We start from the raw sequence: 24,314 nt of genomic DNA, 5'->3' as shown, positions 1-24,314 counted from the left end.
GTATCTGATTGTAAACTGCTTAGATAACTTTGATAGGTGGTGATATATAAATACCTAAAATGAATGAATGCTTTAATATTTTAAGCACCATGATAGAATGCATTATGTATTTCAAACATACATGTATATAGAAAGATATTGAGTCTCAGTGCAAGCAACTTAAAATATCTGATAGTTGAAAGAATACTGTATCAATCCATGAAAGTAAGTTCTCCCAAGAAATGAGAAGAATTATTACCAGGTGTCTGAAGAGTATAGCCAGAGTATATGAACATTTGTGTGTGCTAGGGATATATACTTCTGTTTCAGGGCAAGCTATTTTAATCTCTTTTATTGCTTCTCATCCAGTGGTATGTTATGTTATTTCAACTGGCTGCAGATTGCCTGGGAGATGTTTCCTAGTACTGGCTTTAAAACTCCCATTTCAATGCATATTAGTCTTTTTGACCTATTTTCTTCCATGAAAAATTTCAAGGGCTAAAATTTATTTGGCTTGTGAGATTTAAAAAAAAAAAAAAAAAATACATGAAGGACCTTGAAGAAAATATCCATGCTGAAGCTTTTCGGACATATATTTCATATTTTCTGACTGAGTTTATGCCAAAAGGCAGAAAAAAAATCTCAAACATCTTGTTTTAAGATTATCAAGATCCCACTGAAATGTAATTTGCTTTTCATGGGATTACCTTTTTTTAAAACAAGATTAAAAATTAACCAAATGTTATTAAGATAATCTTTTCCATGAGTCAGATTTTCTTTCTTCAAGCAAAAATGTATTGTTTTAGACCCTTTTTTATTTATTTATATTTTTTACAGTGGGTTGCTGAATATCAACTAAGCATGCTTCCTGTTAAAAGGAAAGAGGTTATAAAGGTGAGGGAAAATCAGAGACAAATTATGGAGATAAAGGTAGCAGTTCTTAAAAGATTCTTCTTTAGTAAATGGGTATTTATTCATGCAGCAGACCCTTTAAGAATAATAGTAGAGGGCTTCTCTATTCTGTGGAGAAAAGTGGTGCGGGGGGAAGGGTCAGGGTGGAATGACAGATACATCCAAGGATTTCATTTTATAATTCTAGAGCAGTATTGACACCTCATGCTATGGTAGTCTGTCATAAACATTTTAATCTGTTCGCACACTAATCTCGGGGATGTAGCACGGATGTCGACACAATGACATCACATCTACAGTACATCTGTGCATACTCGAATGAATTCCAGCCCTGAGCATCCTATTACCGCCAGTGGTGGGTGCTGCAGAAAGAGAGGTGAGGAGAATGAGCAGAGGTGCCAGTGACTGACTACAATCGCCTGTAACCTCCCCCCCCCCCCGAGCGACCGGCTGCTCCCCTGAAGAAAACGGCACTCCCTCCTGCTAAAACTCCCGCCGACCCACCCGCTTCTCCGAAAAAAACCGGCAGGAGGGATGCCCATTTCCTCCTGCTATTGGCAGGATCAAATCTGTTCAGTTCATCTTTGCTTCTCAACCAAATTTTGGATACAATTTGGTCTCAGTGGTTCCAGTTGTGAGTCTAATGGCTCAAATTGAGAACCTAGAAAGAGTAAAGGTGGATTTAGGAGGAGAAAAACTTCACTCTTTGACTTTCAGTTTCATTCTTTGGGATGAGCCACCATTGGCATTTCTGCACTCCAGCATCTTTCTTACCCTCCCTCCCCAAATGAATATGTATAAGATCTATTTGCATGCACTTCCTCTATTGTACGCAAAAAGATTTCATGCATATTCATTAGGGAAATTCTGAAAACTTGACTGGGTTGTGGCCTTTGAAGTCTGAGGTTGCCTTTTATAGAATTGTTTTAAGCACCAGTGCATCACATATTTAGGTGCTCCCATTTAGGTCAAGCAAAATCAGGCCTAAAAACCTGTGCCTAACTTGTGCACTTATCTGGCATATTCTATAACAGTGCGCCTAACTTTTAGGAATGCCCATGAACCACCCAAGCTCCTTCCCTGGCCACACCCTCTTTTCAGATTCACACACTAGAAATGGTGCATACCTTTTATACAATTGTGCTTTCCAAGTTGTGAGCGTAACTTTTAATTAGTGCCAATTATGAGATCTTAATTGCATAAATCAGAAGGTGCCCAAATTTGCATGCACAATGTAAGGTGCCATAAACAGAATTTGGAGGTTAGTATGAGCGTGCCACCTTAATTGTGCTTTCACATCCATTCTCTGCCCATGACATCCCCCTCCAAAAATAGCACACACAATAGTTAAAATTAGTATATGGCACTTTAGCATGTCCTGCAGTAAGCCTTTTTTTGCTGCACTTAGTAAAAGAACACCTAAGTTTGTACCTAAGGCAATGGGGGGTGTCTAAGACCAAAAGGTTCAGCAATGGAATTTGAACCTGTCTTTCCTTATTGGCAGCCCTGGGCTGTAAATACTAGGCTACTCCCCTGAGACAGGTATTTTTTCAATTTAAAAAAAGTTCTGGGAAAAAGATTTTAAGTGAAATAATATAGAGTCATGAGTAATTTAAGGACCTATTTCAGAATAGTGCATGGATTCTCAATGAAGTCCTCTGGCCTACTTAACCAGTCAGATTTTCAAGATATTTGGAAGGAAAATCATGAAATACATTTGCATTCATAAGAGGCAGTGTATACAAATATACAAGGGATCTTTAAAAAGTTTCCACACTTTTATTTTTTAAAACACTATTTATTAAATATCTCAAAAGCAAATTACATCACTTTTCCACATAATCATCCTGCTTTGCCTGACTGATTAGTCACAAGCCATTCTACGACACACCCTCTTACCACTTCTCCAGCCCCAATCATTTCCTGCAAAAATATGAAAGTGCAGAAACTGAAGAACCTTCATACCTTGTGCATATCCTGAAAACCTACTGTAATTGGTTACGTTTGCTCTGAGAACTGGATTGGGATCCAGTCTAGAATAGTGGATGCATGGAAGAACCTACAAGTAGAAGAATGGGCCAACCATAGAGGATCTCTGAGAGGAAGAGACTGTAGTCAGTATGGGTGAGCAGAGTGGACAAGTTGTATAGTCTTTACATGACATAATTTTTGGTTTCCATTGGCCCTTGTAAATCCTATAGGCTCAATGACAGCTTATAGTATATGCTGACATCTTTTAGTATGTGTCAAGAATTAGTAAAGGATGCTCAAAGTAGAAGGACATAAACTGATGAACAAACCTAATACACAATATTATATATATATTTAGTAATTTAAACAGATTTAAAGTAACAAACTTATAACTTGAACCACATTTAGAATTGCATTTTGGTTATGTCCTATCTTTTAGATAAATTCATTTTTCAATGACTAGGATTTTATAATTTGAAAAAAAAGAAAGAATAGAACATAGCCCTAGTGACCTCTCAAGAGTTCTTTACAAAGAAGTTTGTCAAGTATATTGAAATAAAAAGCCAATGGATATTACCTTAATAACTAAATCAAATTTCTGGTGTATATCCCTGTTTATTGGCTTTAGAAGTGTAAGTACAGCAGTAGTACGATTCATATGGAAATATTCCGGATAATCCTCAGGAATCCCTGCAAAAAGACAGTTAGGTTTGAATACACAATTATGATATTGAAAATACTATTCACAAAATTAGCTTAAGAAATTATTTTCTTTTTTAGAAAATATATCAGAAAGGTCTTGAATATGGAGTAAAACCAATTCTTATATAGATATTGACAAAAAATATTTTTTTTATTTTATGAATGTCATACCCTTTATTACTTGCATGGATATATTACATAATTCAGTCAGCGGCTAAGCAAAATCAGTAAGGGCTCCTTTTACGAAGGCGCACTAAGGCCTTAACGCGCGGAATAGTGCGCACTAAAATGCCCCGCACGCTAGTCGCTACCACCTCCTCTTGAGCAGGTGGTAGTTTTTCGGCTAGCGCGCACTATAGCGCGTGCTAATCCAGTGCGCGCTACAAATGCTAGTAAAAGGAGCCCTAAGATTTTTTTCCTTCTGATTTTTCCTTTTTTTTTTTACACATTTGTGAAGGTAGAGACATTTCAGCTTTCTGAAGTTCCTTCTATTAGCTATCACTGATGTATTCAATCTGAGGAGAAAGAAGGAAGTGGGCTGGGAGACTTGTCAGTGGGAGTAGGAAGTAACATTTAAAATAGTGGGTAGTGGTAATATTTTTTGTGGGGGCAGAGCTTTATTTTTTATATATGGATATTCCAGGGGAATTAGGGCTATATTTCCAGGAAGAATTAGCACTAGGAGAATTAAGGGCTAGATTCACTAAGCAAACCAACCCGATTTCCCTCTAACCCAATTCACTAACCTCTGTTCCGATCATTCACTGCTCCGATCCGATCCTCCTATGCAAATTAGTAATACCCCATGCAAAATAGCCAAGCGATTGATTTTGAATCGGGTTTTACTATTGTCAGATCCGACTGCTGCAGACCTGTCGGTAACTGTGTTACCGACAGGTCTGCCATTTTTTTCACAGGCTTGCCTGTTACACACGCAAAATATCTGCCCCATAAAAAAAAAATAAATAAAAGACAGGCAGGCCTGTCAAAAAAGGTGCCCCCCTGACCCACAAATTGCAGGAGGGATGCCCACACACACAAGCGTGGCCATGCTGTCCTCCCCCAAAGAAAAAACCAGGAAGGATGCTGACTCCCTCCTGCCATTGGCAGCGGGCCCAGCCCCAGTCCCTAAAAAAAAAAAAATTCTGGATGCTGCCCCCACCATCATACCCCATCCCTCGTGAATATGGCAGGTGGGATGCCAAGTCCCTCCTGCCATTACAAACCCCCACTGCTATCAGCCCAGCCCAACCCAGCCTGTTCCAGGCCCACCCCCACTCCCCTCCCCGTACCTCAAAAAGTTGGGAGCAGGAGGGGTGCTCAGATCCTCATGCTTGGTTAGGCCCTGCTCCGGTACATTGCATTGCTGGAGTCCAGAGGAGCAGGAGGGACTGAGCACCCCTCCTGCTCCCAACTTTTAAAGGTAAGGGGAGGGGGGTCGTCATCGTCAGGGTCCGGGTCCAGTGGCAGGAGGGAGTGGGCATCCCTCCTGCCATTTGTTTGTCAGAGGGGGGGGAAGGAAAGGAATGGGCATCCATGGCAGGAGGGAGTGGGCATCCTTCCTGCCATATGTATAAGCCCGCACTGCATGGGTTTTCATCGGCAGCCGGGGTGGTGTGTTCGGCCGGTTATGGTGGAGGGGACCGATGGCAGGAGGGACCGGGCATCCCTCCTGCCATATGTTTAAGTGGTGCGGTTTAGGGAGCATCGGGTGGCAGGAGGGAGTGGGCATCCCTCCTACCATAAGTTGCGGGCAGTTGACAGAAGCCTCGAGTGATTGAGTCGGGAGTTTGCATGCAAATAATTTGCATCTCCGTGCAAATCATTTTCATGTAAACAAGATAGTAAATCATCAATCGCTGTTTTAAAATCGATAAGGAATCGGCCAACAGCGATTGAATCACTATCTTTTAGTGAATCTGGGCCTAAGTGTTTGTGTGTGTGTGTGTGTGGGGGGGGGGGGCTTGAGCTTACGACTTGAATATCTGTAATGATAATGAGGAGGTGAAGGCACTAAGGGGCAAATTCTATAAACGACGTCCCAATTTTAGGTGGCCTACTGCTGTCAAACCGCGAATTGGGACGCACATAAAAAAAAAATAATCTCAGGCAGGCCACCTAAATTGTAGGCACCTCTGTGAGCCTAGGGAGGAGCGTAGGTCTGCCTAATCTAGCCTAAGGCTAGGCATGAGTGTGATTTTGCCCATAGGCGGCACTATGTGGCCCTATGCGCCTCCCTAAGCTTGCGATAGTCGCCGTGATAAGTTTAGCGGCCACAGAAACCCATCCCCACCTTGAAGATTACCAGCAGGAGGGATGCCCAGTCCCTCCTGCTGGAACCCCCCATCCCCCAGAAAGATCGCCGGCTGGAAGGATGCCCAGTCCCTCCTGCTGGAACCCCCTCAAAGTTCATCAGCAGGAGGGATGCCCAGTCCCTCCTGCTGGAACCCCCACCCCAAAAAGTAGCCCCCAAGCCCCCCAAGTCCATCCTGACACCCCCTGCTCAAAGTCCACCTAGAACTCCCCTATCTTATTGAGAGGGCTGACCAGAGGCATCCTTCCTGCCTCCAGCCAGCTGGCCCACTTTCACTAGAATGGGGGGCTGCTGCTTTCCGGTGCAACGTGGGATGCACCAGTGAGGGGCCTAAGGTCCTTATTGACCCAGGTGCTAAAGGTCCCTCCTGTAGAAGGGGCCCTATGCATCTGGGCCAACCGGAATCTTAAGCCTCTCTCACAGTGCATTCTGGGAGCACTGGAAGTGGCCTAAGATTCCGATTGGCCAGATCCCTTAGGCCAGGAAGGATGCCTCCGGCTGGCAATTTCAATAAGGTAGGGAGAGGGGGGAGGGTTCCAGGTGAACTTGGAGGGTCCAGCTGGGCTACTTTTTGGGGTGGGGGGATCCAGCCAGAGGGACTGGGCAACCCTCCTGCTGACAATCTTTAGGGGGGTGGGAGAGTTCCAGCAGGAGGAATTGGGCATCCTTCCTGCTGGCGATCTTTGCAGGGATGGGGGGTTTTGGCAGGAGGGATTGGGTAAGCCTCCTGCTGGTAGTCTTTGCAGGGGGTGGGCGGGTTGCTGTGGCCACTAAACTGATCGTGGCATGGAGGTTCCCTTGCTGCAATCAGCTCAGTGGCAACACGATTCTCTAACCGGCCCCTGTAACATGGGTGCCAGTTAGAGAGTTGTGGTGGTTAGGCGGCTTAGGGCGATTCTGTATAGGCCACCCGTGTGCAATTCTCTAAAGCCACTTAGACGGCTTCTGAGCAGCTGTCCTATACAGAATCCGGGACTAAGAGCATCATAAGAACAGCCACGCTGGGTCAGCTCAAAGGTCTATCAAGCCTAGTAAATAATACTACACTGGGGGCATAGTCCCAATGTAGGCAGAGTTTGGACTTCCCACAGGTGATCTGGTAGCAAATTCAGGTGATATTGCTTGATACTGACAATGAGGGCTGCTGTCTTTAGCTGAACACTTGCTTTCTCTAGGTCATGGCAGAATCACACTCTCCATAGCGAACTATATAGAATATATTATATATCTGTATCTTTTCAAAGTCTATTTAAACCCACAAATCAGCTTCTTCTACACTGTGCAATAAACCTGCTGTCAATCTCCAAATTTTTTAGCGGTTATAGAACTTGTTTGTAGGTCATTTAGGTGACTTCCCAACTAATGTTTGACAGTATTTCAGATTATAGGAATATGTATTTATTAGTGTGCATTTGGTTCATTAGCTCATCTTAAAAAATTTATAAGTAAATATCCAAACATGACAGGCAGAGTTTTTTTGTTGTTAAACACCAGCTACTATGACTAGAATAGTCCAAATTACAGAATATGGGCAGTGGTAGCGGATTATTAAACAATTAAGGGGGGATTCATCAAGCAGCATTAGGATTTAATGAACCTTAATGCATGCTAAGGAAATTAGCACATACTAAATTCTAAAGCCTGTTTTATACCTAAGGGCTTTTAGGGCCTGATTCTTTCTATGGTTCCTAAATATTAGGCATTAACTTGTGTGGCGCTAAGTGTGATTCTATAAAACTTAAGTGCAATTTATAGAATCACACTACTAGCGGCACCTTTGGCATCACTAGGTGTCCTAACTTTAGGTGCATCCTATTTATGATGGGGTTTCTTGGCCTAAATGTATGTGGTTAGGTTAGGCACCTATCGATGCTAAAGTCCAAAACAGGCACCTACATACAAAACACACTCGCGATCCACTCCTAACCACACCTACTTTGTGATAGGTGCCTTGGACTAGGTGCCTACCTAAAAGTGGTAGGTGCTTGCCAAGTTAGGCATCTAACATCTAATTAAGTGTGATGTGTGTCATTTATGACATGCTAATTGTCAATTATCAGTGTCAATTAAGCATATTAAACATTTAAGCTAGTCACCTACATTGGTTAGTCACACCAATGTAGGCACCTAACTTTAGACGAGCTGCACAGAATTTGCCTTTTAGTGTTTAACGCACACTAGTTTCCTTTGCATGCAGGCCGACAAATTCACAAAAGGCCTGCATACAAATGGGGATGATCGTTGACATGCCCCCCACCCACAGCATGGATCACTAGAGAGCGATCCTGGAGCATGTGTAGACCCTGACAGTAATGACAGGAGAAGCAGCCTCCTGTCACTGCTGTCAGGGCTTCTGCTGGCTTTTTAATTTTTTTTTTTTTTTAATTGGGCAGATATTTTGCGTGTATTATACACACAAAATAACTGCTTGGTTAAAAATAAAAAAGCCTCCCCCCCCTCGAAGTGCCTCCTCCCTCCCTAAACACCTAAAAAATGCCCCCTCCCCCCTGCCGAAGAGCACAAGGCAGGAAGAATGCCAACTTCCTCCTTCCATCTCAAACCTGTCCTATCTTGGCCCGGCCCACTTCCCTCCCTGTAGCTTAAGCTAGGCGAGCTGGGCTCGACCCACCCCCTCCCTCCCTATACTTTTAAAATTGTTGGGAGCAGGAGGGGTGCTCGGTTCCTCCTGCTCCTCCAGCCTCCTGCGCAGCAATGATGGCCTTAGGCCACGCCCCAATGCATCAGATGAATCTCACTGTAAAAACGCCACCATTTGCAACCTGCATACGGCGAAATGGTGACGTTTTTACAGCGAGATTCATGTGAGGTTGAAGTAGTCAATGGATGCCATTTTTTGACTCTTACACAAACCTGTGAGACACCTGAGGCAGGCCATTCGAAACATGTACATGTCGAGTCGGTGTATGATGTATTGAATAAATAAAGGGTGTTTATGAAATACTTTGAGTTCATCCGTCTCTTTTGGACTTTTCCACTCCTTCGCATCTGAGTGTCGTGATTGTGGACTTGACTCTCCTGTGTTACTGTATTAAGTGACTTGCCCAGAGTCACAAGTTGCTGCAGTGGGAATTGAACTCAAAAACTCAGGGTGCTGAGGCAGCTGCTCTAACCACTAGGAAACTCATTCACCCTCCATACAGTTATCATTTCCTTCTTTATATAAGTTTAGATTTGAGTATAATTAAACTGGTTTAGGAAACATTTTCTAAAAAGAAAACTTTAATAAGTTGAAATAAAATACTAGAGTTTAAAGACCATTTTCTTTTTTTCCTTAATTAATGACATTTCATTATCATTACTAGAAAATCATAGATACTAGTGATATACTTGAAAAATGTAGAGGGAATAGCAATGTGCTGTCATTGCCTGCTAATTACTGCCTATGGGTACATTAAACAGGTGTTCAAATTTGTCATAAACTAGCAAGGGCAACACAAGAATGTTTAACCCTTTCTCTTTGCTGAACTTTTCTCAGCTTCTAAAAGTGTGTTCTGTGCCTGGTTGTGGTGTGTTGAACTGCTCCTGCTGCATGTGTCTTTCCGTCTTGCTACCCTGATAGTAGGCAACTGAGGTGGGTCCCCTCCAATCCTGGAATAGGTGAACCTCTCCTTATATGGCATCACTATTAAATCCAGCAGCAGCTGATGGCTAATTAAAAACAGGTTAATATCAGAAAAGGCAAGGCAAGAGAAAGATTAAATTGGGGTCTGCTTAACATGTCATTCCAGAGAAGTCCCAAACTGGCAGTTGGCCTGGATATATTGCAACTAGATTGTCAAGTTGTAGTGCAAAATGAAATTATGCATAATGGCCCTGGAACTCAGCTTTTTAATTTGCCAAGGAGACAGGCACCAGCTGGAATAACTAGAGAAAAGAACTGGGCCAGTTGAGTCTCAGTTACCTTTGAAGCTGAGGTGTTTTTTCTTGCAGGCCGCAGGCTTAGTAATATCATCAGCCTTATCTGCTAGGAACTTTGCTAATTATTTAGGGGCAGATTCAATAAATGGTGCCCAAATTTGCCTGCAGCATTTTTTTTCCCCCAGTTCATTTATTAACATTTTATATGAGCAGCCTATCATACATTTAGGTGATACACAAATTATATATGTATAATATTTACATAAATCATACTCCAAAACAAAAAGAGATAAACATACCAGTATACAGGTCAGAATATATCATGAAAAAGTCAATAATTATAGCATTTGGTCAAAAATATCATTGAACAAAAATGTCTTTAGTTTCTTATGAAATTATAAAAAAGAATCATCCTACTTAATATTTACGTAAAACAAGTTCCATAATTGTGGACCAGCCACAAAAAATAAACATGATTGAGTCTCAATTAATTGTATTGTAGTAATTGAGGGCACTGACAATAGACCTTGCTGACAAGTCATATCTAGAACAGAAGGAACACAAAGTTGATAAGATTCATTGTCCATAAGACTTTTCAATATCTTAGAGGTACTTTTACTAAGCTGGGTTAAGCACTAATATGCACTTAACCTACCAAAAATAGCATAATGTGGAACATGCTAAAGTGTTCAGCATTAGTTCTGGCATGTTCATAAGCTAAGGGGCTCATAATAATTTTTTTAAAAAGTCTAAAAATCCGCCTAAATCGGTACTTGGATGATCAAAAAGATAGGTCATCCAAGTGCTGATAATCGAACAGGGTTTTTGACGTATCTAAAACCTTTCCCTGCCTCTTTGCGCCCAGAGTGAAAAGAAATGTTTTTGGAGGAATGGGTAGGGCGGGAGGTGGGCCGACCTAGATTTAGTCATCCGGCAGCCATAATTGAAAACTTTCACAGGTTGCCTAGGCAGAACTTATATGATTAGCTCAGCGGCCTAGGCAACCCATCCCCCATCCCCGTAATAATCGTGGCAGGAGGGATGCCCAGTCCCTCCTATCCAAAGCCGTCCAATCCCTCCTGCTGACACCCCCACCCCTGACAATGTTACCTGGCAGTTGGGATGCCCAATCTCTCCTACTGACACCTGCACCTCCCAAAAGTTTGCTACCACACCCCCAAAGCTCGCCCCCCTGAAAATTTGCCATCACACCCCTTCGGACCCCCTACCCCCACCAGGACCCTCTACCCCCACTAGGACCCCACCCGGACCCCCGCTCTAACCTTGTTTCATTGGCCGGCCAGTTTCTGCATTCCTGCTTTCAAAGGAATGGTGGGCCTGCATCTTGGGATGCACCAGGGAGGGTCCTAAGGACCTGATTGGTCCAGGCGATTAAGGCCCCTCCAGAATGTTTGGCCCATCTCCCAGTGCATTCTGGAATGCTTTGGAAGTGGTCTAAGATTCCGATTAGCCAGATCCCCTTGGCTCCTCCTGCAGAGAAACATTGTCGGGGGGGGGGGGAGGGATGCTACCATGATTCACTAACCGGCGCTTATGACAGACACTGGTTAGAGAATTGTGCTTTTAGGCAAAGGACTGGTCCCTCCCACACCTAAAAGGTTTTGTTTTGGGTGTTTGGGACAGGCAATTTTTATTTTATTTTTTTGAGAATAGGGCTTAAAGGTAGACATAATAGCGGTCTGGGCGATTAAACTCCTGAACGTACAGGTAGGTCATTCTCTTAAAAAAAACACATTCTGGACGTTTTTGTTTTTTTTTTAGAATGGACATTTCCCTGCTGCCTACTTTGTACGCCTAGGGCTTAGGCCAAAAGGGGACTTAGACATTGTTTTTGATTATGCCCCTCTAAGTGTCTGGTAATTAGTTTTTTAATTTGCTTTTGAGGGGTTATTTCAGAGGTAAAGAGCAAGCACCAGTTAGATTAGTTTACCATATGCTTCACATGGTTAACATGGGAGCCCTTACCACCTTCTAAACAGGTGGTGATAAGTGCTCTGGTAGTGATTTTTTTTTTTTTTTTATGGATGTGCACTAATGCTGATATAAAATAGTTCTTTTTCACAACTGTGATTAAAAATGGCTTTTATAGACTACAGCTAATCACTTAAATTGCAGCTTCTTTTGACTTTGGGCATGTCATTTAAGCCTCTATTGCCCCCAGTCCAAAGCTCAAAGGCCTTTTTACTAAATCCCAGTGTATACTAACAGACATTAGAGTGTGCCTAGTGCCACATGGCCCATAGGTATAAAATAAGATATGCAGCCTTTAACACTTGATAACATCCATTAGCAGGTAAAAAGAGATTAGGTTCTTACCTAGCTAATATCTTTTCTAGTAGATAGGTGTGTCATTCTGGACATAGGGGTAATTTTCCTGTAGCCGTGAGCCTTACAGAAGGAATCAATTCCAGATTTTTTTCTGTATTCCTCCTACTTCACAGAGGGCTCTGCTGCCAATACAGTTAGTTTCCAAGCAGGCAAGTACCCTTTTGTATAACATATGTGAACTAGGGATATGAAGAAACTTCCAGCCAAAAAATATACTCAAGCAACAACGGCAGTCAAAATAATATCAGTATACCAAAATCACTGTCAAACATCAGAAAAGTTCATGCAGAATTACATATCCTTATTCTAATGTTAACCTCAATTTTTCTTGAGCACTGCAGGGGAAAAAAACCCAGAACCCTGTCTGTAGTATTAAACTTCTACTCACAGATAAGATAGGGCAGTTCATTTTATTGGTTAAAAAAACACCTGTTTTCAGTATTCATTTCTGTGCAGTTCTCATTCACTTGTGTCATAAGTAAACTGTTCAATCATTCAAACTTGTTTTCAAGCACAATCCTCATTTCATTCACAGTACAAAACTGTTTAAAACATAGAGACTTAATTTGCATGGTCCACGACATCACAAAGATGGCCACAAAAGAACCAGGCTGCCTATTTAATTTAGTGGATGACATCATCAAAACGCCCACATCAAGATAACAAATCAGGGTCCTGCACAGGATAAATGCCTCTTAATAAAATGTAACAAATCGTGTTCAAAAACCATTCAATCCTGGAATTTAATCTATTAGGTTCATCAGAGCCCAATCAATATATCCATTCATGTTTGTGATGTAGTTTAATGGGCTTTACTGTCAGCGCTTGGATGATTCGCCAGTATGTGATCCAAAATAGCACAACGAAGTGAAGTCAATTCATGACTACTCAAGAGGCAATATTGTACTATTGGTTCTTCAATTCTGTTGTGTTTGATGCTACTCCGGTGTTCTCCAAATCTGCCCCACATACAGTTTAGGAGACAGACATATTATAACATATGCAAATTACATTAGTCAAGCTGCAGGTGGTTTCATATTTAAGAACAAAATATGCTTTAGTAATAGGATGCTCAAAACGCCTTTTTCACTCAATAGTAAAGTCACAGGTCTTACATTTGCCACATTTAGTTTGGCTGCCATTTCTTACATTAACGTGGTCAACATGGGATATATCTGCTGGACTCAGAATCTTCTTATAATGTTGATTCCTGCTAAAGGCAAACCGTAGGCCTCTATCTTCAAATGCTGCATGCATTTAAACTATATGTTGTAACACCTTTCTTCATTTCAACAGCTGACACACGTTAGCTTTGAAAAAGAGCTTACTGTTTTCCCAATTTTTGCGATACAGACGTAACTGTTTTAATATGGTTCTGTTTAAAGATCAGGCAAAACATTTGAAGTTGCAACAGTGAAAGAGGGGCTATCCTAATAAAGTGATCAAAGATGCCTACATTAGAGCCAAATTTTCAGACACAGCCTCTATAGATACATAGAAACATGATGACAGATAAAAGCCAAATGGCTCATCCAGTCTGCCCATCAGCAGTAACCATTATCTCTTCCTCTCTCTAAGAGATCCCATGTGCCTATCCCAGGCTTTCTTAAATTCAGACAGTCTCTATGAATCTGTTAACAGAGATTTTTAGAGGGATAAGTACAAAGTACAGAATGGATGCCCAAGTGTGTATTACAGTGCACCACGGGCATTGGAAAGATTGTTGTGACAGTGTGCAAACACTGGCAGGCATGGGTCACAAAAGATACCGCAGTGGCAGCTTTAATTCCCAAAGTCAAAGCCTCAAAAACCCTCTTGAGAACCACATCCATTTGGCGGTCCTGCATACCCTTCAACACCACTCCACCCTTGCTCAGAAGAGAAATGTGCTTAGTAACCTGTGTTACCAAGGAATCCACCTTGGGCTGAACGAACATCTGGTACAGCTGAGTCACAGTCCATGCCATTTTAAGGAACCCTCTTCAGCATCCCGATGCTCCGTGACCAAAACATTAATGTCAGGATGCAGGGGAACATAGAAGACTGAGCTCTCACTCCACTCATAATAATGGAGGAGGCAGAAGGGACCTGCTGGGAGTCCAAGTTTAACTCCCAAAGTGAATCAGTGATGAGGTTCAAGAGAACTGAGGGTTTAAATAAGTGCAGAACTGTAGGATCATCTCCGGGATCAAGAGTTACCATAGGCTCCAAAGCACCGGACTGCAACCCTATATTCACCAACAGGGAGGGTGTATCCCGAGACAACAATGGTATAGTAAGAGAACTATTATCATCTGAATCTCCCTCTGAAAGGTCTCCTATACCTTGGTTAGATGCAGCCAGTGAGGTAGATGAACCCTAGGAGACTCTGCTCCCTTGTGTGGTATCTGAAGAACTGCCAGACTTCTCCTTGAAAGGAAGGCTTACCTGAAAGACATCCACGTCAAATTAATAAATCCTGGGAGAAAAACTCTACTAGGCAGCACTGAATCTCTAGTGGATGACTCCAGTTTGCATCTCTTGGGCTCCAAAGATTCCACACCCCTCCATGCAGGATGACTGCTGTTCTAGGGATCAGAAAGAAAAATGGTCCAAACTAAGGGGCTTCCTGCCCATTCCTCAGTCATAGAGTTCAAATGGGAAGCTAAGTCAGATGCTCCTGTACCCCTTCACATGGTGCAAAGACACTCTTCGGGTGTGCAACTTGTGCAATCCTGGCATGAATTAGGGACAAAGGAGCCTGAAGACTACATCTCTGTAGGTTTGAGGCAAAATAAGGTGTTTTGAAGCTTCTGGAGAACTTTGAAAAAAGATCAGGAAAAATACAATATGGCTGTCTATAGCATTTTGGCACAAAAAAAATCTTTAAAATGCCAAGACCAAAATAAATAAAACAGTGATTTTAGGATTTTGGAGGTGGGGGAACACACGAAAACATGCAGAAACTTTGAAAATTCACATTTACAGACCCCCCCCCCCCCCCCAATTCTTCTCATAGGCTATAACAACCTTACTCACTGTGACCTGTACTGGCAATGTGCTGCAGCCTGCATCATCTCCAAAGGTAGCTGGACCAGGAAGAATAAATTACTTCCTCAAAGAAAACATCCTTCCAGCACTAAATCTTCAGGCTGCCAGCCTGACTGGTGTCTGACTGAGCTTCCACCCCCACAGACCACAAAAACCAAGGGAGAAGGTGAAACATAGCCAGCACCTTATGAGACACCACTGAGTATCCTATGGATGCCTAAGCCTGTGCTCAAACCCCTGTAAGTAGTAGGTGTGCAAGCTATAAGCAGGGATCTCAAAGTCCCTCCTTGAGGGCCGCAATCCAGTCGGGTTTTCAGGATTTCCCCAATGAATATGCATTGAAAGCAGTGCATGCACATAGATCTCATGCATATTCATTGCAGAAATCCTGAAAACTCGACTGGATTATGGCCCTCAAAGAGGGACTTTGAGACCCCTGCTATAAAGGGATGGCCCCCGAGCTCCAAAAATGCTTCTGCAGGCTAGCTCAACAATAAAACAGGGGAAACAATTCCACAAAAATCAAACAGGCAAGAGCAAAGTGGAAATATCCAATCAGATTGGTGCACAAAAAAGTGTCTTTCAACTCATCTGATAAATCCAATGGTCTTTATTAATCCAAAATAGCTCATACATTCTGTTATTTTGTGGTGTTACAGATTCGGAGCAACGGTTTGTTCGTTTAGCTTTAGACCATTTGATACCCAAAGACTCCTAAGACTCCTGATGCAGGACGGGTGGCCGAAACATGATCATGTCGAGTCGTTGAGTTGCTTTGGATGTATGAGCTATTTTGGATTAACAAAGACCATTGGATTTATCAGATGAGTTGAAAGACACTTTTTTGTGCACCAATTTGATTGGACATTTCCACTTTGCTCTTGTCTGCAGGCTAGCTAACAGGTACCACAAGTGATTGGCCTGTCATCTGCAGACCACAGTTTGCTTCTTCTCCATGCAAGCAGAGCAGAATCCTTAAACAGAGAAGCTCTTCGCACCGAAAACTGAAGAAAAGTCCACAAAACCCAACTAAAATAAAAAAATAAGCAGAGCAGAACAAAATCACTCCTTAAGGCCCGTGTTCTGAAAGAAAATATTGTAGGGGCAGCAGAGCCCTATGTGAAGTAGGGATACAGAAAAAAATCCATAGTGGATTCCCTTTGCAAGGCTCGTGGCTATAGGGAAATTATCCGCTTGTCCAGAATGACAGACCTATTGCTCTAGAATAAATTTTAGCTTAAAAAAACCCCTTAGATCAGGGGTACCCAATCCATGGTCTGCGGCCCACTAGCAGTCTGCAGCCGCCTGACAGCTGGGCTGTAAGAGAACTACTGGAAACGGGCATCTCTTCACCTCGTCTTGCCATTTCCCTCCCTTCCCCTCAACTTCGCGGGTGCTCTCCAGAAATTTCTGTTTCCGAGTATCTAGACGTGGAAACATTCTCACAAGTCCCGCATGACTGCCCCAAAGCTTCTCCTCTGATGCATTTACTCTTTCCACCGGGGCAGCTTGCATCAGAGAAGAGGCAAAGAGAAGGCAGGCAGTGAATGGAAGGAAGAGAATGACAAGAAGATGAGGAAAGCAGAAACAACAAAAGTAGAAATTTCTATTTCTTTTCTTTTCTTTTTGCTAGAAATGTAATGCATATTGTGTATAAAACTGCCCTACAAACATTTGACCCTTAAGAAAACAAATAAACTTTCAGAGGAGCCTTTCATAAACATCTACAAAATAAAAACATGCTATGGACACAGATGCAGCTCCCACAACTTACCCCCACACAAATATTTGGTGAATAAAGTCCTATGTAACAGAAAGCTCACTAGGAAAAATTATCCTTTTCATATTCATAATGAGATGCACATCAAATGCATGATACAGGTAAAATAATTGAGAGTTTGGTTTCATAAAAATATGTCAGATGTCAAACTGATACAGTGCTACTACAAATGAATACTACAAAAGATTCACTAACACCTAATCGGGTCAAACAAATGTCTTGCCCTTTCAGCACAGTGGGTTGATTTTTACAGAACAGGTTCTAAATTTAGAACAAAAATACCAGACAGCACATTTGAAATGCCAGAATGTTAAATGTTTCAGCATAAAGGAACAACTATTTTATTGAAGTGTGCTGCTAAAATAGATTAAAATCTGCTTCATTTTAACTAGCTTACATTAACATTTAGTATTTTTTCCACAGATCTAGGTAAAGATAAAAAGGAATAAATGTACTCTTTTACTAAGTTGTATCTAGCATCTAGCATGAGCTTTCCATACCATAGCCATTAGTGGTGACCTATTCTAACAGTTACTATATGCTAACATTGGTCAGCATAGTAAAAATCTGGCACTAAGGGCCTGATTTTGTATAGGATGCCCGGTCTCGGCAGCCGCCTAAATAGCTTTTGAAAATCGCACATGGGCATCCTATATAGAATTGCATCTGTCCTAATGGACAGATGCCTAACCCCGCCTAACCACCCCAATTCTCTAACCAGCCATGAAGAGACTTGTGTTGCAACTGAGATGATCACAGCTAGGGAATCTCCCTGCCGTGATCAGCTGAGCGTCAGCATTAGGGAACCACTGAAACCCCCCCACCCCCCCCACACACACACTGTCCACAGCAGGAGGGATGCCTACTCCCTCCTGCAGGCACCCCCTCCCACAACATCCCTGGCAGGAGGGATGCCCATTCCTTCCTGCTGGCACCCCCCACACACACAAGCAACATCCCAAGCAGGAGGGATTCCTACTCCCTCCTTCCAGCACACACCCCCGACCCCCGACCCCCCACCCCCCATGACCCTGACCCCCTGAACTCCCCACCCCCCAAAACTCTGACCACCTGGACCCTCCCCCTGTACCTTTTAAAGCAAGGCCGGCCAGAAGAATGCCTACTCCCTCTGGCTGGCAGGTCCACCTCTTCAGAATGGTGGGCCTTCCCCTTCCCAGTGCATCCTGGGATGCACCAGGGAGAGGCCTAAGGCCATGATTAACCCAGACACCTAAGGACCCTCCCACAGGAGGGGCTTTAACCACCTGGGCCAACCGGAATCTTAGGCCTCCTTCCCAGTGCATTTTGGGATGCACTAGGAGTGGCATATGACTCCAATTGGCCAGATACCTAAAGCCACACCTATGAGGGGGTCTGAGGGATGTTGTGGGGGTGGTGCTGACAGGAGGGATTGGGCATCCCTCATGCTGGGGATTGTTTTGTGGTTTGTGGCAGGAGGGAATGGGCATGCCTCCTGCCAGTGATTGTTTCGCGGTTTGCAGTAGAGAGTTGCACGTGGACAGAAATCCCACCCATCCCCGCATGTCCCCGCAAGGATCCTCTCCGTCCCCGTCCCCATCAGGATCCTCTCCATCCCCACCCGTTCCCGTCAGGATACTCTCCGTCCCCACCCATCCCCACAAGAAATTACCTCCATCCCCATAAAAAGCAGCAATTACTTCTGATAGGATCATCAATTCCACAGTTTCTTTTGTGTTTGCGCTGCTGTTTTCCTTGTGGAATCTCTTTGGTGGAACCCTTTTTTTGTTTTCTGTTCAGGTAATTAACTTATAAACCCCCTCTTTTACTAAGGCTGGCATGTCCATTATATTATATGGACGAACCCTGCTTCCAAAGCCTTCCATCCCCGTGGGAGTCCCGTTGGCTAGAGGGGGGTCCCCTTGGGAATCCCGTAGGTTAGGGGGGGATTCCTGTGGGAACCCTATGGGACCCGTGGTATTCCTGCGATCCCCATTCCCATGCAGACCTCTAGTTTGCAGCAGGAGGGATTAGGCATCCCTTCTGCTGGGGCTTGTTTCACGATTACAGTAGGAGGCAGTGGGCATCCCTCCTGCCGTGGACAGCATGGGAGGCCTTGGGGGTGGCAGTAGGAGGTGGGGCTCTGGAGTTCCCTGTCACGACCACTCAGCTGATTATGGGAGGGAGACTTCCTTGCCACAATCAGTTTAGTGACCGTATCTATTTGAACTGTAGGCAGCCTGCTTCAGGTTGTTTATTTTTAGAAAACGTGAAACATAAATATGGTCTTAATAATTCACAAAGTTATAGATGGTTGCAACTGAAGCAGGCTATTCAGGCGGGGTTCCATGAATGGAAAAATCTCATTAATCAATATAGTTTAGAGTTCTTATGCTTTCAGGTGGACTTCCTGGGACACCAGGCCGCACAGTGGTACAAATTAATATCTGGATTTATAAATAAAAAAACAATAACTGGCCTTCGGGACATTTGGAGCATTGAGCTCAAACATCAAATTATGGCGTCTCAGTGGCCACGAATTTGGTCTTGGAGGATGAGATGTGCATTGTCTGCATCTATGAGACAAATCTATGAGCATTTTGGACCCCTGTTCATTTACATAAATTAGATAGCTCTAAGTATGATAGATGTTGGCACTGCAATCTCGAAGCTGGGACTTTAGATCATCTATTATTCTATTGTTCTTTTATTTTGGATTTTTAGAAATCAATATGGGGCCAAATAAATAGTTTTTTGGAAAATCCGGTGGCCCTGTCATATGATACTATTTTATTTGGCATGTTAATGAGGGCAAAGAGTCAAATATCCTCAAAAAATAATAAGCTCTTGCTAATTATGACTGGAGTCGCCATTCAACAAATTACTTTTAATTGGAAGAATTGGAGTAGATTAAACTTTAATTTCTGGTGGAATTCTTTATGCCATATATATAAGATGGAAAGAATATTAGCCATACAGAAAGGACATTTTAATAAATTCAAAGATGTTTGGGGACCATTAATAGGTTATTGTAATGAGTAAATAATAGTTTTCCCTTATTTACATAATTGTAACTGAGAGGGTGGGGGTGGGGGGGTTTCTGATCTTACATTAATTGCTTGGATTAGTAGAAAAGAATATATTATATGATATACATGATTACATATAATATGGTAAGGGTAGGAGAGGGGGATAAATTTCATTAATTTAAGGTGATTGTAATAGAAATTCAAGTGATGTTTGTAAGTTTGTAAATTTAAATGTTATTTCTGATAACACTTGTTGTAAATTGTAAAAATGAATAAAGAATTTGAAAAAAAAAACAAAAGAAAACGTGCATCCCCAGGGGTGGGCAACTCCGGTCCTCGAGGGCCGGAATCCAATTGGGTTTTCAAGATTTCCCCAATGAATATGAATGGAAAGCAGTGCATGCAGATAGATCTCATGCATATTCATTGAGGAAATCCTGAAAATCCAATTGGATTCCGGCCCTCGAGGACCAGAGTTGCCCATGTCTGGGCTAGACAGTGGTAGGACGCCTTCTGCTGCCTACAATTGTGACACAGATTATAGAATATGGCCCTAAATATTTAATAATGGGAGGAGTGGATGAATGGGCAGAAAAAAGGATAGAAGAGGAGTGGCCACCAGTGAAAGATAGCATTCAGGTCAGTGTTGTGTGCTGTCATACCTAATAATAGAGTGCCAGAACTTTAATGCTACCTCAAGAGGCCTTAAGTGCAGCTGCACTATTGGTAGTAGCATGGTCACTACCTATAAAGAAAGATTACCAGTCCCTTGGACAGTTCCTACCCTCAAATTGTCACCTGGAAAATTACCACCTAGAACAGTTCTCTTCACCCACCCCTGATGGACAATTCAGCTTGTTTAGTTTTTGTTTGTCAATTCCCTTCCATAACATCTACCATTGCCTGCTCCTGGTATACTAGTTACAGAGAAGCCAAGGTTCAAATCTAATCTAATCAGAATTTCTGTTTCACATTAGGAACATAGCACTATACCTTGGATCTATTTAACGCCTAAAATCCATAAGAGATTTAATAAACTGCCAGGAAGACAGATCATATCTTCCAAAAATTATATCCTGGAACCTCTTTCTATATATGCGGACTACTACTATTTGCGTTGGTTACATACAACTGATGTTTCAAATAAATCTATTATTATGGTCACGTTAGATATTGTATCTCTGTATACGTCACTGCCCCAAGATAGATGTTTGATAATTGCACAAGAGGCATTGAATAGTCGAGCACGTCCTCATCAAAGTCCAACTGAATTTATCATGGCTTTATTAGAACTGGCATTAACAAAAAACATTTTTACTGATGGGTCTCAACTATATTTACAAGTTAAAGGAGTAGCGATGGGGGTAACATGCGCACCATCAATAGCGTACCTGTATATGAAGCACTTTGAGGAAACCTATTTAGTGACTCACCCTTTGGATCAACATATCAAAGGATGGAAAAGATTTATAGATGACGTCTTTGTATTATGGCAAGGCTCAATTGACCAACTTGCATATTTTGTAAAATGGCTCAACACACGAGATGATAACATACAATGAATTATTCAAGCAAAGGCATAAACTTTTTGGATGTGTGGGTTAGTAATAAGAGCGATCAGTTTGAATCTAAGCTGTATGTTAAACCCACAGATACAACAAACCTCCTACAATATGGCAGCTGTCACCCAACAGCTCTTAAAGATAGCTTGCTGTTAGCGCAATTTATACGCTATAGACGTATTTGTACACATATGGGGGATTTTAAACAATCAGCCAATAAGTTAGCTAAGAACCTAAACCGCAGAGGTTATCCAGAAAAGGTGTTAAAAAGATCATATCGGAGAGCTAAAAATAATCATCAAGAATGACTCCTGCAACCGTGACCATCTCAACACGCAGGAACAGTACAGAACACGCAGGAACAGTATTCTCAGATACTCAATGAGAATATAGATGAACATCAAACATGTGTTTTACGATTCAGTGCAGAAGCTGAACAGATTGCTAATATAATGTATAACCATTGGAGGATTGTCCAAAGAAGTCCATGCTTTGAGAATATTAAACTTCGACTAGCATATTCTAGATCACGGAATTTAAAAGAGTTCCTCAGTTTAAAACCTGATAAAACATTTAAAGAAGATACGGCTATTGGATATCACTCTAGTTGTAGAAAATGCCAAATTTGCCCGTTAACTATACAAGGATCTGTTTTTGAAAACCCTTTAAACCATAAATGTTACCAGTTACGATACAGAACAACATGCAGAACGGACCATGTAGTGTATATGATTAAATGTCCATGCCAAAAAGTTTATATCGGCAAAACTACTAGGTCATTCAAAATCAGAATGACAGAACATAAATCATGTCTACATTTAAAAAGAAAAGAAGTCCCAATGGTGGCACATTGTTTAGCACATGGTCATGTGTTTGAACAATTATGGTGCATGGTTATTGATGTAGTGGAGGAATCTGCTAGAGGGGGTGATAGGGCAAAGAAATTACATCAATTGGAACAAAGATGGATAGATCGAGTGCAAAGTCTCCAACCAAAAGGATTGAACATGACAGTTAGTTGGCAAGCCTTTTTTTAGAGTGTCATATACATCTATATATTTACACATTTACACATTAAAAAAGGCATTATGTTCATGTGTTTGAATTATAAAAATCTTTTAAATTTAAACAGATAAAGTCTTTGTGGGTAGTTTTTCCCCTTGGCTTCCGATTTAATCGAACCAGGAAGTAGAATGCTATGATCTTAAACACATTAAATACGAGCCCCAGGAAATGTCGATTAGGACATCCGGGGAATGATTCCCTGATGTGACGAAAGACGCTTTGAAAGCTGAAGCGAGGGCTGAGAGTTCGGAGTGTTTGACCCCGCCATATAATAGATGTTTCACTAAAAGGTTGGTAGATTTAAGGGTTTTAGTTTGGTGTAGATAAAACTAATGTGTTAATGTAAAGATATTGGATGGAATGTAGATTTAGTATAGCCTGATGGTGGGTATATGTAATCTTTAAAATAGTCCGATAGGGATATGTTTCAAGATATGTTAGTTTGGGCGGTGAGCGGTTAATTCCCCATCCCGCAGAAAATAGAATAACGGAATATCCAAACACAATTTGTATCTGCGATTCTAAAACAAAATTAAATTAAATTAAATAGGACAAAAGGATGTGTAAGGTTATGTACGAGTAGTCACAATGCACATACATGATGAGGTAATCTCAGGTTGACCCTTGTAGCCTTCAGTAAATGTTAGAGCTTTTAGCAAACGAAAAATTGGTTTGTAATAATATATTCACTTAATGATTTTATTCTTTATTTTTCATTGTTTAGTGCTGATATTATTAACTATAGCGCTCCTGAAGAAGCTCTATTTCATACTGAGAGAGCGAAACGGAGATCTTCCATCGTTTTCTGATGGCTGTATAGTATTCACAAGCTAAGTACTACTATAATAATGACATAAGAAGACTTTTGCAGTAAACAGCTATAGTAAATAATTTAAATTTAAGCTGAAATAAAATAAAATTTTAGGAAATTAATAATAATAATAATAAAAGAATAAAAGGACCGATGATAGCTCACATCAAGGTTGCATGCCGAAAAGCATACTAATGGCATAGCAACTGTGAGCACTTGAGTTCCATTATGAAATTCTTTTATTATATTAGTTTATGAGGAATTTTATGAATGAGATGTGAAGAAGTGTGGCTCGAGCAGTAGCCTATTTATACGGTGGTAATTCAATGCGGTGCACAAGATATATTTGAAGGATTCCCTATTATCACATTTATTTAGTACAGGTTCTAGGTGATTTATAAGTTGGGAGGTCTGTAAGGAAGTTAGGGGAAGTTGTTACATCTCATCAGTGAGTGTCAGAAACTATGTTGCAGGTAGACAGAGAAATGGAGGGGGGGGAGGTTACATAGCTCAGGATGTAGGGATAAACAGTAGTGGGGGGAGGCAATTACAGATTCATGAATGGAGTTAAGGGAACATAGAGCTAAAGTCATTTGGATAAGAGAATGATGACAATTCTTAGCTTGGCAGTTAAGCAGAGTTACTGAGTAGCATAGAATTTATCAAAGAAATATGTTTTAGTTTTTTCTGATAGTGAGGTAGTTTGTCTCTGTCCTTATAGATGTGGGAAGATTGTTCCAGGTTCTTGTGGCTGTATATTGAACAGTGTTGAATATTTGCTTGTATTTCACACCTCTAGATGAGGGGAAGATCAGTTGATGGGTGTTGCTAATTCTGTGTGATGTGAAGGAAAAGTGAACTATTTGTTTTGGAGAGTTGAAGTTGAAGGTGTGGTAGGTGGTACAAGAGAGCTTGACTATGATCCAAGCATTTATGGGTAGCCAGTGAAGGT

General features: G+C 41.8%; 1 protein-coding gene across 6 annotated transcripts in view; it reads right to left on the bottom strand.

Annotated features, from left to right (window-relative positions):
* PCDH15 (protocadherin related 15) overlaps positions 1 to 24,314 on the bottom strand; it is a 2,123,136-nt gene that overhangs the window by 627,666 nt on the left and 1,471,156 nt on the right. For all 6 annotated transcript variants that reach the window (XM_033941002.1, XM_033941006.1, XM_033941004.1 and 3 more), the window contains one exon: positions 3,440 to 3,552. In XM_033941002.1, the coding sequence (XP_033796893.1) occupies positions 3,440 to 3,552 (113 nt within the window). The remainder of the gene's footprint in view (positions 1 to 3,439; positions 3,553 to 24,314) is intronic.

The sequence above is a fragment of the Geotrypetes seraphini genome, chromosome 4 (genome assembly GCF_902459505.1).
Source record: "Geotrypetes seraphini chromosome 4, aGeoSer1.1, whole genome shotgun sequence".
NCBI classification, from domain to species: domain Eukaryota; kingdom Metazoa; phylum Chordata; class Amphibia; order Gymnophiona; family Dermophiidae; genus Geotrypetes; species Geotrypetes seraphini.
The sequence above is the reverse complement of the archived record's forward strand: the minus strand, read 5'-3'. Positions and strand labels throughout refer to the sequence as shown.